Below are 14,731 nucleotides of genomic sequence, written 5' to 3'. Positions count from 1 at the left end.
CAGCAATAGCGATGATGTCTTGACCGGGAAGCCACAAGGCGTAGCAACTTGTTTGCACCTCTCCTTTAAGTACGATGACATTATCAACTCCTTCAGTCAGCTATGCAGGGGAAAGATGGTTGTTCCTTCCAATCATCATTGGTCATACCTTAACCTTTACTAGATCAAGCTTTCAGAAATCACTTCGTAAATGTAATGTGAGACAGATATCATGAAGATGACGATGTTTCATATTCATACAGCTCACAGTAGTCGATGCAAGAAAATTTTCCTTTTGTACAAAAATGAACCCAAAATTAAACAACCTCAGCAAGAAGCTCCGCGTATCGCTCCTCAGCCTCCTTCGCGCAGTCGTGAGCGTATAATATCTTCTGGGTCAATCTTGTAGAAAGTCAGCGTCGCGAGCTCCTTGGCTTCTGACAGTATAAACTTACTGGTCGATGGCCTTGTCGGGGTTCTCACCACCCTCCTTCTTCGCTTGTCTGAAAGCAGCGTCTCTAGCTTCCTGGTCCTTACCGGCGCCCAGGTGCAAGCCCTTACCATTGGCAGCCGCGGTCAACACAGCCCAGTCCGCACGAGGTTTCCTGAGAGCCTATTATTGTACATCAACACACGAAGACGTCAGAAAGAGTGGAAAGAAAGTTCACCTGGTACACGAGCAGAGCCTTGTGGATCTCCTCCTTGGACTTAATTTTGCTGAGAACGACACCGAGAACAGCAGCGTCTTCGACAGCTTGAGCGGCACCTTGAGCCAAGTGGGGAAGAGTAGGGTGGCAAGCGTCACCAACCAACGCCGTGTTACCGTCGACCCAGTGGGATAAGGGGGTATGAACTCGGAGCTTCCACTCAAGAACAGAGTCTTCGGGAACGGTACGAAGGAGCTTTTGGACTCTGGGGCGTATTAGCTCGTCGTGAAAATGATAGGTCCGAAAAGCAAACATACCGAGGGCAGAAATCGTGGAACATGTCCAGCATTTCTTCCTTGGAACCAGAAGCAGTCCAGGAGTCGGCTTCGACGAATCGACGGTCGGGGTGGGCGGTGGACATGTTGAAAAGGTCGTGTGAGGCGATGGGGTAAGCCTATGAGATAGAGAGTAAGTGAAGTTCGTTAGATAAGTGGAAACAAAACCTACAATGATGTGTCGTTTCTCGCCAATCCATCGGTAAGAGTGAGAGCCGGTGAAGAAGGGCAACAGCTCGGGATCCTCGTTGATCATGGATCGCTTGACGATGATTCGATAGGCAGCCTGGCCAGTGTCCTCAACTGATTTAACAACAGTCAGTCGCATGTTTTTCGCACTATGCAAATATTTACCGTGATCCTCCTCTCCCTTTCGTTTCAACATAGCTCCTCGAGCCTTGCTCTTAACACCATCCGCAGCCAATATAACATCACCTTCCACCCACTCGCCAGTAGAGCCGTTACCGTTGGCAGTGCCGTTCGCCTGGTCCCGGCTGGTAACGAAAAATCGGTTGTTGTCAAAGTCCCACTCCTTGATGAGTTTACCCAAGTGAAGCTTGACGACGCCAGAGTCCATGGCACCGGTAACGAGACATTTTTGAAGGGCGGATCGGTGGACAACCTACAGCTCGCAGAGATCAGAATAAAGCTTTGGAGATTAGGAATAAGAAACTCACGTAGAAGGGGTAGCCGAATTCCTTCTCGATGTACTGGAAGTCGACAGAAGTCAAAACGTCGTCCTCAGCGCACCCTATTATCAATCAGCTGACATTCGAATAGCATAACTAGACAACTTACTAAGTACACTAGCGCCATCGAGAGCAACAGCTTCCGCCCTGGCAATGTCCAAAACTCCCCAGCCGTCGAGAATACGAGAAAGGTTAGGGGTAATGTTGATACCAGCGCCAACCTCTCCAATTTCTCTAGCAGATTCCCAAACGTGGATGTTGGTATAACCTTGTTTGGCGAGAGCGAGGGCAGAACCCATACCTCCCATACCGGCGCCAATGCTAATCGCAAGTTGTCAGCGAGGGGAATCCCGAGTCCAAAGGGAAATGGGTAATTCACATGTGAATGCGAAGATCGTCTGCAAGAATAGGTGCCATGTTGACTGCTTGCTTAGTTGTTGAAAGTGAGTAAAGCGTTAATTTGATGAACTGGGAAAGAGAAAGTGGGGGTCCTTGACGGCCCGCGGTACTACTTATATTAACAACAAATAATGCAGGATGCTACATGCCAGGCAAATGGAAGCAATCGGCAGTCGAAAAGCACATATGATCGTGCCGAATCCCGCAGGACACCATGCTTTGTTCGCGTGAAGTTACCGAGTTTATTGGGATGGAAATTCAGAAACTCGAGTTAGTCGATAATAGATTGCCTTGCGGGGTTATCAATTTGATTACGACAGTTGCGGTGTCTATTCTCACGGCGTTCTAATCTCAATATGCGGTGAGTAATAAAAGAAGAAAAGATTAAATAAAAATCTCCTAATATGTAATAGACAAGGAGTACGTCGGCACGTTGTGGGGCCGGCCCGGAGTTGTGGGGGAAGGATGATCTTCTGATACGTCACAAGGTCAAGGAAGGGCGCTATCGGACAGTAAAAGGTTGATGTTTGTGGAAAACGATGTGTCTACAGTGTGAGATTGTTACATATTCAAAGCATTGTTTTGATGTAATCTGGGAAGTTATAATGGTTGTGTACAGGAAAAGACGGAAAACAGGACGAAATCGTAGACATGAGAAGGGGCAAACATTTGACTTGCAGCTGGCTGCCAACTGCGACGCAGAGCCGCAGGTGTCCCAATCAATCATTCCCCACTAAAAAATATAATTTTAGGTTTGTCAGATATTTATGGGTCATGTAATTCGCTGTAGACATTTGCCAAACGCCTTTCCAGGAGAAATCACGAGTCATAGTCTCATCCATGCCAATTTTGGGTACAAAAGATAAATACATTAAAACACCAGAAATGCAACGTTGCAATAATCTAATCTCCAGAATCCTTCCCTTAGTTCTTGCCCTGCTTTTCTTCCTTCCATTGCCTGATGAGTGCCTTGCCGTAGTCTTCACAATTGGGAAGACGGTTAACAGTGTGGACGTGACATTTGGCGGGAGAAGTGTTGGTGAGGAAGATACCACAGTGGAAGTCAAACTATGGTGTAAATGTCAGCTTTTGCTTCTTGTTTTATGAATGAAAAAGCAAGGGGAAACTCACTTCACAAAAGGTGGCGGGAGAGTGAATCCTGAAGTAGTAAGGGTCACCAAGACCGAACTTGCCTATCCAAGCAAAGTAAGTCTGGTCTTCAAACTTCCTGATTCGCTGCATCTTGTACTTCATTGGACCTTCTGGGAGATAAATATTGAATGCTTGAATGATGGCGTAGATTTCTTCTCTCTGTTCGGGGGTGAAGGCAGAGATTGGGCATCCTTCAAAGGGGACGACTCGGTTGTCTTGATGCGCACCACCGAGGTGTCTAATTGAAAAGTCAGCGTTTCTTCGAGCATGTTTTAAAAGGTACTCACCTCTCGTCGAATGGGTTCCACCTATCCTCAGACAGACCAGAAGCACAGTCCATACCCTCACTGATCTGAGCCCTCTTCTGGTTCTCCAGGCTGAGGTCCCTCATGAGGTTGAGGGCTCGGACCTCCTCTTGGCTGAAAAGTCGGAGACCCTCGTGAGGGCCAACGTCGATTCGATCAGGTTCAGCGCCCATGAATGTGGGGCCGATGATCATCCTCTTGCCGACGAAACAAACGGCCAAACACAAGTGATGGCCAAAGAAAGACCAGCCCCAAGGTTCGGTCAGGCTAGGAGCTCGAGTGGCAGGAGGCAAAAAGAGTCGGAAGTTGTAAGAGTCCTTGTTCAGGACAGCAAGACCATTGACGAGTTCGCCGAGAAAGTGGTTGGTGAATGTGCAGCCTGCCGCCTTCTTGTAACCTTCGGGAGAAAGAGAAGCCTTGAGGACACCATGAACGAGTTCTTGGATCTCGGTGGTGGTTTCGTCCAATCGAATACCGCCTGCAAAGGAGTCAGCTCACGCCATCTAGTGATCGAGAATGAGACATACCAGGGTTAACATAAAGCTCGGGGTTGGACCAAGCTCTGAACTCATCGTCATCGGCGACATCCCCCTTGATGACCTCCCTTTTCGCCTTCTCAGGCAGATTCTCTAGGAGCTTGTTGACTGCCTCAACGGCGGCCTCGACAGGAGCTCCTTCGTCCTGCTCGTAGTGGAAGATGGTGGGGTCTGGCTTGCCATCAGATGAAAAACCTTTGTAAGGTCTCTCAATGTTCTTGATGTCGAGACGATTGATCAGCCAGCCAGGAGCTGGGACTTCTCGTCGAGATTGGCACCAAGAAAGCGCGCTATGAGTGTGAACGCCAGCGACTCGGGGGTGGTCAGGCTTGGGGAGAATGTCACGAAAGTGAACGGTAGCATCGGTACGGGGGGTAGAAGGATCGTCTTGGAGGACGAAGCCAGAGTTGACAGGAATGACAGTCATGGTATAGGTATAGTAATGCTGGATGTTGTCTCAGTCTGGAAGGGTTTGGTAAAAGTCGTTGGGTAAATGAGGTCGTATTGCTGAATAAATAAGAAGTTGCTCTTCTATCATGGCAGCGATCATCTCAGCTCTTCCGAGTGTGCCGAATCCTAATGTGGGGTTGACGGCGACGGTCAATAAAGGCGATTATCGAATTCAACAAGTGGCCGCATACAGCAATAAAAATACAGCGCAAGGGACGCATCAGGAATCTATCCGAATCGGACAATTCTTGCTGGGCAAAGTGGCGGTCGCGGTTCGGGGAATTGTTGGGGAAGCGAAAGTCAAAAGGTCCCGACATGACTTTCCTATGATTTGCGAACCGTTGTCGTACAGTGGCATACCATCATGAAACATGAGAAGATGCTGCTGTTGGTCGATTGTTTCCACGCCATAGACGATCTTATCCAGAAACTCACCCACATTGTCGAAGGCGAAGTGCATGCGGCACAGGCAAGAAGTACGTTACCAAGGGGACTTGTGGGCCGTTTTACCCAATCGGGGCGGCTCATTTTTAGTCTTAGCCAAGTTTGCGGCCGATGTTACGGGTGCTTTTATGGCCGAAGGGGAGCGGGAGTATTTTTCGTCTGCGATGTAGATGCGGACGTTCGAGCTATACAATCTAGGCTCACCGAAACACTCCACTATCTCCCTCCCCCCATCCGCTGCAACTGTCCCTTCCTGTATTCTCATTATCACGATACCATCAAACTGACCGGGATCAATTTTTTCAGCATATTCCAAATCATATATACGATACTTCTTTGAGAGAATAATGGACATGGACGATGCTCCTAGCCCTTCTCAGCCCATAGCAGGCCCTTCGGCCTTCAAGAAGGCCCCAGCGTGAGTGTCTACGCAGCAGCACGACCTTCTTCCGCGCGATGGGCTGAACTCACTTGGTTCATATTAACAGCAAAGTAAGCTGTCTCCAGTGCCGAGCAGCAAAGGCAGGTGACCTTTAACCGGCCATTCAGTGCGGCAAACTGACCGTTCCTTGCAGAGAAAGTGCAACACCCCGGATGCCAATACTACTTGTCGAAGATGTCAAGGGCATGGTCTAGTCTGCCAATACACGAAACATCGTCGCGGAAGGAAGAAGAAGGTCCTCGAACGGAATCAGTCCTCAGCTCGCCCATCTCACGATCCCGTCCCTAGTAGCATGTCATCTACGGCAGACATTCCCAACACAGGCATTGCCGACACCGAAGTTGGAGGCTTATTTGAGTCAGTTCCTCCCCAATCACATCCTTCGTCTCTCCCAGCAATATCTCAGAATGCACGACATGCATCGATAGTCAACGATGTTTCGCTCGTTTCTGCCAATGAAAGCACCAGCTTCTTGAGCCATCAAGCGGATGCCTCTTCTACACACAAAAAGCTACCACACGAGGAGATCGCTTTGACTGGTAGAAGGACAAACACCATTGGCCGGTTTGGAATTCATTATTCGCACGTTATCCCCAATGAAGGAGACTCGTCGCGTCAGTCTTACTTTTCCATACTAGCTCGAAGGACACGCTGATTTTGCGTACAGCGTTCGTTGGACAACCTGCTCCAAGTAGCAATGTGTTGACACAAGACCAGGACATCCTTATACAGCGATTGAGGCCTGACTGTCCTGATCCAGTGAGAGCGGGATTATTAACAGATCAGGATGCGTTCGAAATGTTTGAGTTGTAAGTGTCTTGTAACTCTCATTTCCTGACCCTCCCTTCCCACCTTCTTTGATATGCTGGACGCCTCGCTTTTTCTTCCTTCCTGCCTACTAATCCAGCTTTTCGCCCTTCTCCGTCTACCATACTCTTCTAAAATTGAGCTATGCTGACAAATTCCAGTTATTTCCGCCATTTGAACGCGACTGTCGCTATCCTCGACCCAGTCATCCACAATGCTACATACTGCCGACATCATTCACCTCTACTCTTCACTGCGGTTCTCACCGTCACTGCGCGGATCATGCGTCCCAAGGCTTATTCTGCATGTCTGCTTCTGTCGAACAGGTTTGTAGGCCAGGCGGTCGAGTTTGGATTATGTTCGATTGAGATCGTACAGGCTTTAAACCTTCTCACACATTGGAAGAAGCCAGATGACGAGACGAGTTTTAGAAGAGTTGGGTATGCTATCCGGTTAGCGCAAGAGTTGCGACTGGACACAAGAGGCCCTAGGCCGCTGCCAAAAGCTGAAAGACAGGCTAGAGAAATTCTGAATCGAGAGAGGGCATGGTTCAGTAAGCATGCTTTTTTGTTCACACGCACTTGTTGACGACACCTAGACCTGATTGTTGCCGATTATCAGTATGTTTTCCCCACTTGCCATTAATTTTCCATGCTAATGCTTCGAAGCCTGGCCATCCATCACTCACTTCCGCGTATGATCAAAGAAGATGTCGACGATCCTGCCGACTGGGTGCTGGAACACTCCCATCTTCTTACTCCTGGAGAATCCTCACTCGGCCCCTTGGTCACTTTTAGCAGAATGTGCCGTCTCTACGCCGATAGTCTTGGAGCTATGAACGGCGATCCTTCCAACATGCGGATGCTGAGCTGGATAGAGCTCGAATGGAAAAGATGGAGGAATCGCTGGCTGGAGGATAATGGTATATCGCGCTCCAAGCTCCTCAAGTAGACCGAAAAGCTGATCATTAAACAGAACGCTATAATTTTGTTCAATCTCAAATCTCCACATTCAGGCTCTGTGATTCATACTTCCGATTCCACATTTGCGAGTATAGACTTTTATTTACTGCGAGATACGAAGCACCTGGTCAAGTGTTGGATACTACCCAGCCTTCGCCGCTGTCAATAGCTTTTTCCGAGTGCGTAGATGCTGCTTTAGGAGTAGCGCTGGTGGTTCAAAACGACTTTGTACCGTATGGTTACTTGCCTTATTGCTTTAACCTGACTTGGGTTGCCCTGGCAGTCAATTCCATCTGGCTGATCAAAGTGAGTTCATCCCTAAAACCTTGCTGGGTTCTTGTCTGACTAGCTATCATAACAAATTAGAACATTTCACCGATGACCTCTGCCGACCGCGCACGCGTCATCCGTACCCTCTCCGACATCCAGTTCTCAATCGAAGAAGCGTCTTGCTCTTCCGACGACATGGCCGCCTATACACACCGTCTCCTCAAGCATCTTCTCAGCGGGGTATCCCCCGAATGGCAACTCGCATCCTTCATGACTGAACCATATCCCCACACTTCTGTCGACGCTACTTCCACCTCCCAGCATACTCAACAAAAAACATTGTCAAACTCTGGTTCTGCTGTTGCGGCAGATCAAACTAGCCCTCAAAACTGGGCACCTTCAAGTGCGCAAGAGATGATTCAAGGATATCTGTGGAGTCAGCCAAACGGGTATGTGCCTCCTCCTGCTGGCGCCGGACCTATGAATGCGACTTCGCTGGAAGATGCACAAGAGATGGGCACAGTGCCAGGCATCCAACCGAATAAAGAGTACAATGACATCTTCCCTGCTGACGATGATGACTTTTGGTGAGTTATTTCCAAGTTTGAGGTTTGACCTTCTTGAGCTGACGCGGGGTTGGTACAGGAAACATCTTTTCCCGTTTGGTAGTATAGGCAATTAGTTCGGCCGTTCACCTGTTGTTTAGTGTATCATAGAATTATCATGCACGTCACAATGTAGCTCCATGCTGGAAAGCAGGCCATTTTGGTGGACATTTTATCAGCGTGCCATTTATAATGAGTGTCTATTTCACCAAACTGGAAATTCTTAGTAGACCTTTCCGTACCTGCTGCTCCGCTGTCCGTTGATATTTCCCAAATACCCGTTATTCATGCAATATGCCGTTTCCAAATCTATTTCTGAGTCATGATCTCGTCGATCCTCTCCATCAAGTACTTGACGATACCTTCAGGGCCGACCTGGACTTGCAAACCGGTGGGGATAGCATGCGTCTTGATACCGGGGATAGTCTCTCGTGCAATTCGCTGGATCTCTTCTTGTTGTTCAGGAGTCCACTAGCTTGGGGTTAGCAAAGGTTGAGATACCTATATAAAATGCACACACCATGGAAGCACAGAACTAGACGAAAGGGTCAGCGTCAAGTGCCGAGTCGCGCGTGACGGAAATAGACTCACGAGGATACCGGGAGGGGGTTGAGTTGACTCGAGGAGAGGCTTCACGCCCTCAATGGCTATCTTGCATTCAGCCTTCCTTCTTACTCCTTCGCTCTAATAATACTCACTGGTAGAGTTACCGGCGTGGACGATGCTGTACTTGTCCTTGACGTTCTCAATGACGGTACCAATGACCTTGTTGGCCCTGTCAGGGGCAGTGTTGACAGAAATGAGGTTAACAGGAGTGGAAGAAGGGGTGGACATGGCTCTGGTGGTGATGTATGTGCTGGTAATGCGGGTGGCAGGGCGAGAAAGACGAGTGAACATGGATGGAAACGCAATTCAAAAGCTGGAGATTGAATTATTATAAAAGTGACATAGGGCTGCCGATCCACCTGAAAGATCCTTCGGCTGCGGCATAGTGGATGCGTGCGTACTTTAGTGCTGCCAGTTGTCTTTCAGGCTGCTTCTTTGCACCCGCTCTTGCCAGCCCACAAAGCAACCGGCAGCTGATCCCGTCCCGCCCTGCGGAGATGGCGAATAAACAGCGGCGATCAAACCGCGGGTTATCAAAAAAGGAGTCCGCCAGACCTTGGGGCCTCCTCCCCCCGCAGGATATTACGGCATAACCCGGGCCGACCGAGTTGTGGGCGATTGCGAGTTTGCTATATTTTGAACCAAACTGACGTGCTTCCCTCTCCGCTCGTTCAGATAATGCTCCCCTGTATAACTACTCTGATTCGACCTGCTTTTTCTCCTATACACAACATCAGAGCCATGTCCTCCTTCTCTCGACTTGTTCGATTCGTCCCCAAATCCTCCTCCACACCGCTTATTGGTGAACCGGTCAACGCCGACCTCGACATCGGTCTCGCCGCGTACGAGTCAAAACCTATCGAAATTGAGGTGTTCTCTGGTACTTCTGTCCTCAACCCCGGAGAGAAGACTGGCAAAAAGGAAATTGTCGAGAGGCTTTTGAGCCCATTAGCCCAGTCTGAAGTCGGCACGATACGATGTATCGGTCTGAATGTGAGTTCTTTTCAAGAGAATTTCGAATGTTTTTGGATGTTGTGAGGCTAATCGTCGGTGGTTGTTTCTAGTACGTTAACCACGCTAAGGAGGTCAATCTTCCCATGCCCGATATCCCCACCCTTTTTATGAAGCCTTCTACATCTCTCGCCGATCCCTTTCCTTCCCCTACCATTATCCCCAAGGCTTTTGTCGCTTCCAACTCTGCTGATTTCGAGTCGGAAGTCGCATTCGTGATTGGCAAGGATGCCAAGAACGTTTCCGAAGAGGAGGCTCTTGACTACGTCCTTGGGTGAGCCCATGCAATTTTTAAAAAATGATAGCTTCCTGGCTGACTCTGCAAAGTTTTACCGCCGCCAACGACGTTTCCTCCCGAGAAGCTCAGTTCGCCCAGTCTCAATGGTGTTATTCCAAGTCTTTCGACGGCGCTTGCCCTATTGGTCCGGCCCTCGTCAACAAGAACCAAGCCAACAAGTTCTCCGATGTCAAGATTGAGGGCTCTCTTAACGGGAAGACAGTCCAATCTAGCCGCCTCGAGTGAGTAGATTGTTCGTGATTGTATTCTGGCGGAACTAACTTGTATGTATAGTGACTTGATCTTTTCTGTTCCCAAGATTGTTTCTTTCCTTTCCCAAGGTACCACTCTTCCTGCTGGTACGATCATCATCACTGGGTAGGTCCCCATTTTTGTCACCGTTAATACCGTTATCTGACGCGTTTGTGATAGTACCCCTGCCGGTGTCGGATGGTCATCTACTCCACGAATCACTCTCAAGGATGGCGACGAGTTCCGAGTATTTGTTTCCCATGGTGTTGGTACCTTGATTAACAAGATTGTTGAGGAAAAATAGAAGTCTAAAAGCATAGCATAATTATGTATCCATGGTCATGACTCCGAATCCGTGCCCTTCGTGTTTTCTTTTTGTACTTTCTTGCGCCCTGTGTAGCTGCTTTGGTTGAAATCGGGACATTGATTGTATGCCCTGTCCGTCCACCAGTATTCGCTCGCGATCACCGTTTCTGAATGATTTTGAAGCGGCCATCCCCAGCTATTTAATACAAACGCCGCTTCCTATCCGTCACTTCTTGACACTCATTTTCGCTTTACCATCTTTCGGCAGCTTTTTGGTCTTATTGTGGATCCCAACTCATCTAAATAGCACTGCTTTTACCATCGAAACAAACAAATTTACAATGATCACACGCACCCAATTAGAAAAGATTACGGACTCGTAGCCGGATAAGGCGGGGAATTCATGTTTTCACCGCAGCCACATCAAAGCCGTGATTGCAAGCGTTTAAACGCGATAACTTGCATAAAAAGGTCAAGAGGGGGCCCGACTCGGACTCTTTTTCCCGTCATCACCTCAAAATCGAAGTTCCATTTTCAAGCAAACAAGATGCCTCTCTACCTCTGCGTCTGCCCTGACTACCCCAACGTTTTCGAGAAGCGTCTCGCTGCCCGTGAAGCTCATCTTGCTGGTCAGTTCCGCTCCCTCCATCAGGCAACAAGTTTGGAGTAGATGCTGATGCCATGTGCAGGTAGCAAGGTGTCTCGAGAGGCTGGTACTACGCGTACGTTTTCCTTCTCATTAACCCATCATGGCGAGGCAGAGCTGACAGGAACTCACCACAGTTTTCGGTCGAGCCTACATGGACGAAGCCTCTGCTACCTCCAACACCCGCCCCAAGGTCGAGGTCCCTGCTGGACAGATTGGTACCGGCACCCTCGGATCCACCATGCTCTACCGGTTCCCTACTATTGAAGAAGCTTGGGAAAGGATTAAGTCTGACCCTTATTGGGTCCAGGGGGTCTGGGATAAGGAGAGGGTTACCGTCAACGAGTTGGCGTATCTCCCTACCGACGAAACGTTGAAGCTTGTCAGTTAAGGATGGGAGTAGGAACAAAAGGATGGAAAGAAGAGCATGATATGCATTTTGAGTAGTACACAACATCATTGGGAAACTCTAATTTCGCCATGCCTCAAAAGACAGAGACCGCAGTGCCCGGTTCCCAATGTCACTTTCGGACTTCCCTTCACTAGTGCTGGGATACTGACCAAAAGAGGGCCTTCTGCCTGATTTGATTCAGGAGAGTGGACAAACTATTCGGGAGAGTAGACAAACCTTATCCATTACTCGTGACAACAATACATGTTTTAGCTTCACAAGCTACAGCCCTATGTGTGATAATCTCTAAATGCACATGAACATCTACATCTCTTCAACACCCTCCCATCCCCTTTTCACACTAACGCTCACCTCCCCTCTTTCCCCTCCACCCTTTCCAACCACCTGATGCACCCTGCTCCACGCCATCTTCGTTACATCTAAAACCTCTTGATCACCCAGATCTGAATCAACATGGACTGTGAGGGTAACCACAAGAGGTGCAGAGGGTTCTTCTTTATCTTTGAGTAGAGATGAGAATGTTGATGCTGGAAAGGAAGGGAATTCTGTTGACGCTCGAGGCGTAACGACAGGCGACGAAGCTATCGATCCCTGTCGACTCGCATTACTCTGACCATGGTTCTCAAACTCGTTCCAACCACCTTTACCCACACTAACCGCCCAACACCTCACAGTTCCCAAGCCTAGGACTCGGCGGTCTCCTTTGATCTCTCTGAGAGCGCGTTTGAGGCCGATCATTTGCGGAGTAGACGAAGGCGGGGCTGTTTGGAGGAGGATGTGGGCGAAAAAGATGGTGGGAGGGTAAGAAAGGCTTGACGTGAACAGGGTGAGAAGGAGGGAGATTAGGGCGTCGAGGGAGTGGAGCGAGGCCCTACTGAAGTGTTAGTGAATAATTTCAGCAGGGAACGAAAGGCGTACGGAGGGACAATCAAGGTGCTTAGCAGGATGCCGAGACTGGATACGACAATTGTAAAGCTGAATGGGTTCGCCAATAAAGCTGAATAGCGAGAGACGATAGGGAAAGATAAATAAGTTGGTGTCAAGAACAGTGATCCAACGGCTATGTCATATAAGCCAACTGTTCAGAACATGAACAAAAATCCTGACGTACCATCCACCAACTTGCAATGGTTTCCCAATGTTCCCCCAGAGAATGTAGTGGCTGCAGCAGCACATAGCAACAAAAGGTGGGGGAACGATCTCTCACCCTCGCCACCATGACTGTGCGAACCTTCATGACCATGTCCACCCACAGCATGGTCATGCGCACCTGATCCCAGTATGACCTGTTCAATAGACTCTTTGGCAATGTACACCGCTGCGAACACAAGGAAAAGAGATTGCGCAAAGTAGAGTAGGGATATGAATCTCGAGGGTCTATCAGAGGATAGTGTTAGTATATGACACCAAGTAAGGAAGAGATGACGTACCCAAAAGGATTTCTGATACTACTCCACCCGGCTCCTTCTTTCCTCTCCACCATACTCACAGCGATTCCCATCGCATCGAACACCACAAGGTACCCCACGCCAGCAAGACATCTCCAACCGCTCATCTGACCTTCGATCCATAAACCCGCACCGATGATGAATTCTAAAAACGCAAAAGAGAGGAGGAACCGACTATAATGATCGAGTTTGGATGAGGGCAGCGGAGAGAGGGCCTGAGTGGTAGCAGAGGAGGGGAGACGAGGCATGGGGACTGAAGCGGGGGTAGCATCGGGGATGGGGGATGCTTTGGCGGACGATTTGTTGGATGAAAGAACGGGGTTTGTTTGTGTAGGGTCGAGGAAGGAGAAAAAGTTATGGGATAAAGAATGTTTGTGCTGAATCATATAAGCTCAGGGCGAGTAGTCAAGCACTCACATGATGACCTCTTCTCTTGCTCCTTTTCACATCAGGCGTCAACAACCCTGCGGAACCTTCTCCTTCCGGCCTTGCTTGTCCAAATGACCAATTCCCTGCCCCACCAAACACCTTCTTCTCATTCGACGAATCAACACTCGGTATGAGCGTCGTTTCCCCAAACTCTGGACTGGGGATCAAATCTGGACTTGCAGATTTTGGTCCCGGGATAGACCCGGGTTGCGGGAAGAAGAGGGACAGGTTTCGAGAGTGGATACCATGATTTGGAGTAGGTTCGAAACGACGGAATTTGGGACCGAGGGGTGAAGGGACTTCCAAGTCGGATTGAGATGAAAAACGATGGATCGACTGGCGTTTCCCACCAGGTGAATATTGGTTTGAATTAGGAGACTCCATGCTTTGCCACGCCGGGCTGACAGGGGCGTTTTCAGAGTTTCCAAAGTTGAGTCGACGAGGAGAGACGAGTTCTGGTAATGCGTCATCCTCATCTTCCTTGATTGGTTCATCTTCTATATCTCCCTGCTCTACAATCGTGCTTGTCGTAATTTCTGGTACTGGTAACCCTGAAATATTCAGCCCCTTAGCGGCAGCTTGACGATGACTACTTCGAAGCTCTGTCCCTGGTGCTGTCACTCTCCTTGACTCTTCTCCATTCTCACGATGCAAGATTATAGGTGGAGGAGGAGCTGGGAATACTATGGATGTCGCGTTATGACGAGTGTGAGGCGTGGGAGACGCATCATCAACTTCCACAGTGCTATCCACAGAAATACTAGGAACTTCTGCTTGCGGTGTCTTGGACTCTTCCGGGCTGCCAAGAGCTACAGATCGGTTGAGTAAATTTGACTGTGAAAAGACATCATCGTCGTCTGGTATCTCGTTTACCGACATCTGAGCAACTCGTGGCGATGATTTTGAGAATGGAAGGTCAGGCGTTGGGAGAGTCGTCTCGGTGGCTGAAATTGATGAGGCTAGTGATGAGACTGATTCCTGCGGAGGCATGGCCATCCATATAGGTCTTAGCTTTTCAGAGTCTCGAATGGTTTAGCACAGCGTTAGATTCTACATGCATGTCAGTTATGTTCAGGAGAGTTGCAGGATCGGTCAGTAAAAGTGACAGCGAGGACTCTCGTAGTGAGACTCACGGGAGCTGAGTTCCAGGACTCAACACTCTCCAAACCCCTGTGTCGTTTCTATATACCTGTGTAGAGGCTCCCTGAAGACTGTAATGTGTCGTAATTTGGATCTATATTCTACGTGAAATGTGGAAGTATTCAAGGAGATGAAGATAACATCGGTTCTTTTGGCTTCGGTGCGGTCTTAATTCTCATGGC

General features: G+C 48.9%; 7 protein-coding genes across 8 annotated transcripts; 3 read left to right on the top strand and 4 right to left on the bottom strand.

Annotated features, from left to right (window-relative positions):
* Window positions 1-220: 220 nt before the first annotated feature.
* Window positions 221-2,136, bottom strand: CNA08200 (conserved hypothetical protein). Its single transcript, XM_567062.2, has 9 exons — window positions 2,030-2,136; window positions 1,760-1,971; window positions 1,639-1,712; window positions 1,316-1,583; window positions 1,134-1,264; window positions 944-1,080; window positions 648-891; window positions 435-592; window positions 221-381 (listed from the first exon to the last, which is right to left on the bottom strand). The coding sequence occupies exons 1-9, from the start codon at window positions 2,065-2,067 to the stop codon at window positions 297-299; spliced, it is 1,347 nt and encodes a 448-aa protein (XP_567062.1). The 5' UTR covers window positions 2,068-2,136; the 3' UTR covers window positions 221-296.
* Window positions 2,137-2,859: 723 nt separating this feature from the next.
* Window positions 2,860-4,694, bottom strand: CNA08190 (conserved hypothetical protein). The gene is made up of 4 exons (XM_567198.2): window positions 4,034-4,694; window positions 3,489-3,984; window positions 3,181-3,439; window positions 2,860-3,117 (listed from the first exon to the last, which is right to left on the bottom strand). The coding sequence occupies exons 1-4, from the start codon at window positions 4,467-4,469 to the stop codon at window positions 2,974-2,976; spliced, it is 1,335 nt and encodes a 444-aa protein (XP_567198.1). The 5' UTR covers window positions 4,470-4,694; the 3' UTR covers window positions 2,860-2,973.
* Window positions 4,695-4,833: 139 nt separating this feature from the next.
* Window positions 4,834-8,296, top strand: CNA08180 (expressed protein). 2 transcript variants are annotated; one of them, XM_024656121.1, is made up of 11 exons: window positions 4,834-4,968; window positions 5,243-5,354; window positions 5,425-5,458; window positions 5,512-5,992; window positions 6,046-6,187; window positions 6,347-6,738; window positions 6,784-6,805; window positions 6,854-7,107; window positions 7,161-7,453; window positions 7,514-8,004; window positions 8,063-8,296. In XM_024656121.1, exons 1-11 carry the CDS (start codon window positions 4,857-4,859, stop codon window positions 8,097-8,099), a joined length of 2,370 nt encoding a protein of 789 aa, XP_024514193.1. In that variant the 5' UTR covers window positions 4,834-4,856; the 3' UTR covers window positions 8,100-8,296. The 2 variants fall into 2 exon arrangements, with proteins under 2 accessions (XP_024514193.1, XP_024512072.1); XM_024656411.1 differs by lacking the exon at window positions 4,834-4,968 and having other exon boundaries at window positions 5,127-5,354.
* Window positions 8,196-8,963, bottom strand: CNA08170 (hypothetical protein). The gene is made up of 4 exons (XM_567196.2): window positions 8,721-8,963; window positions 8,614-8,669; window positions 8,543-8,557; window positions 8,196-8,493 (listed from the first exon to the last, which is right to left on the bottom strand). The coding sequence occupies exons 1-4, from the start codon at window positions 8,917-8,919 to the stop codon at window positions 8,332-8,334; spliced, it is 432 nt and encodes a 143-aa protein (XP_567196.1). The 5' UTR covers window positions 8,920-8,963; the 3' UTR covers window positions 8,196-8,331.
* Window positions 8,964-9,179: 216 nt separating this feature from the next.
* CNA08160 (mitochondrion protein, putative) lies at window positions 9,180-10,517 on the top strand. Its single transcript, XM_024656410.1, has 6 exons — window positions 9,180-9,238; window positions 9,304-9,621; window positions 9,693-9,913; window positions 9,967-10,158; window positions 10,211-10,294; window positions 10,349-10,517. The coding sequence occupies exons 2-6, from the start codon at window positions 9,307-9,309 to the stop codon at window positions 10,470-10,472; spliced, it is 936 nt and encodes a 311-aa protein (XP_024512071.1). The 5' UTR covers window positions 9,180-9,238; window positions 9,304-9,306; the 3' UTR covers window positions 10,473-10,517.
* A 149-nt stretch (window positions 10,518-10,666) lies between these two features.
* CNA08150 (hypothetical protein) lies at window positions 10,667-11,570 on the top strand. The gene is made up of 3 exons (XM_567194.2): window positions 10,667-11,103; window positions 11,164-11,196; window positions 11,258-11,570. The coding sequence occupies exons 1-3, from the start codon at window positions 10,878-10,880 to the stop codon at window positions 11,509-11,511; spliced, it is 513 nt and encodes a 170-aa protein (XP_567194.1). The 5' UTR covers window positions 10,667-10,877; the 3' UTR covers window positions 11,512-11,570.
* Window positions 11,571-11,760: 190 nt separating this feature from the next.
* On the bottom strand, window positions 11,761-14,667 carry CNA08140 (expressed protein). The gene is made up of 6 exons (XM_567193.2): window positions 14,543-14,667; window positions 13,398-14,459; window positions 12,963-13,357; window positions 12,644-12,909; window positions 12,451-12,592; window positions 11,761-12,403 (listed from the first exon to the last, which is right to left on the bottom strand). The coding sequence occupies exons 2-6, from the start codon at window positions 14,403-14,405 to the stop codon at window positions 11,836-11,838; spliced, it is 2,379 nt and encodes a 792-aa protein (XP_567193.1). The 5' UTR covers window positions 14,406-14,459; window positions 14,543-14,667; the 3' UTR covers window positions 11,761-11,835.
* Window positions 14,668-14,731: the final 64 nt, after the last annotated feature.

Source organism: Cryptococcus neoformans, chromosome 1 (assembly GCF_000091045.1).
Source record: "Cryptococcus neoformans var. neoformans JEC21 chromosome 1, complete sequence".
In the NCBI taxonomy this organism is placed as follows: domain Eukaryota; kingdom Fungi; phylum Basidiomycota; class Tremellomycetes; order Tremellales; family Cryptococcaceae; genus Cryptococcus; species Cryptococcus deneoformans.
The sequence above is the reverse complement of the archived record's forward strand: the minus strand, read 5'-3'. Positions and strand labels throughout refer to the sequence as shown.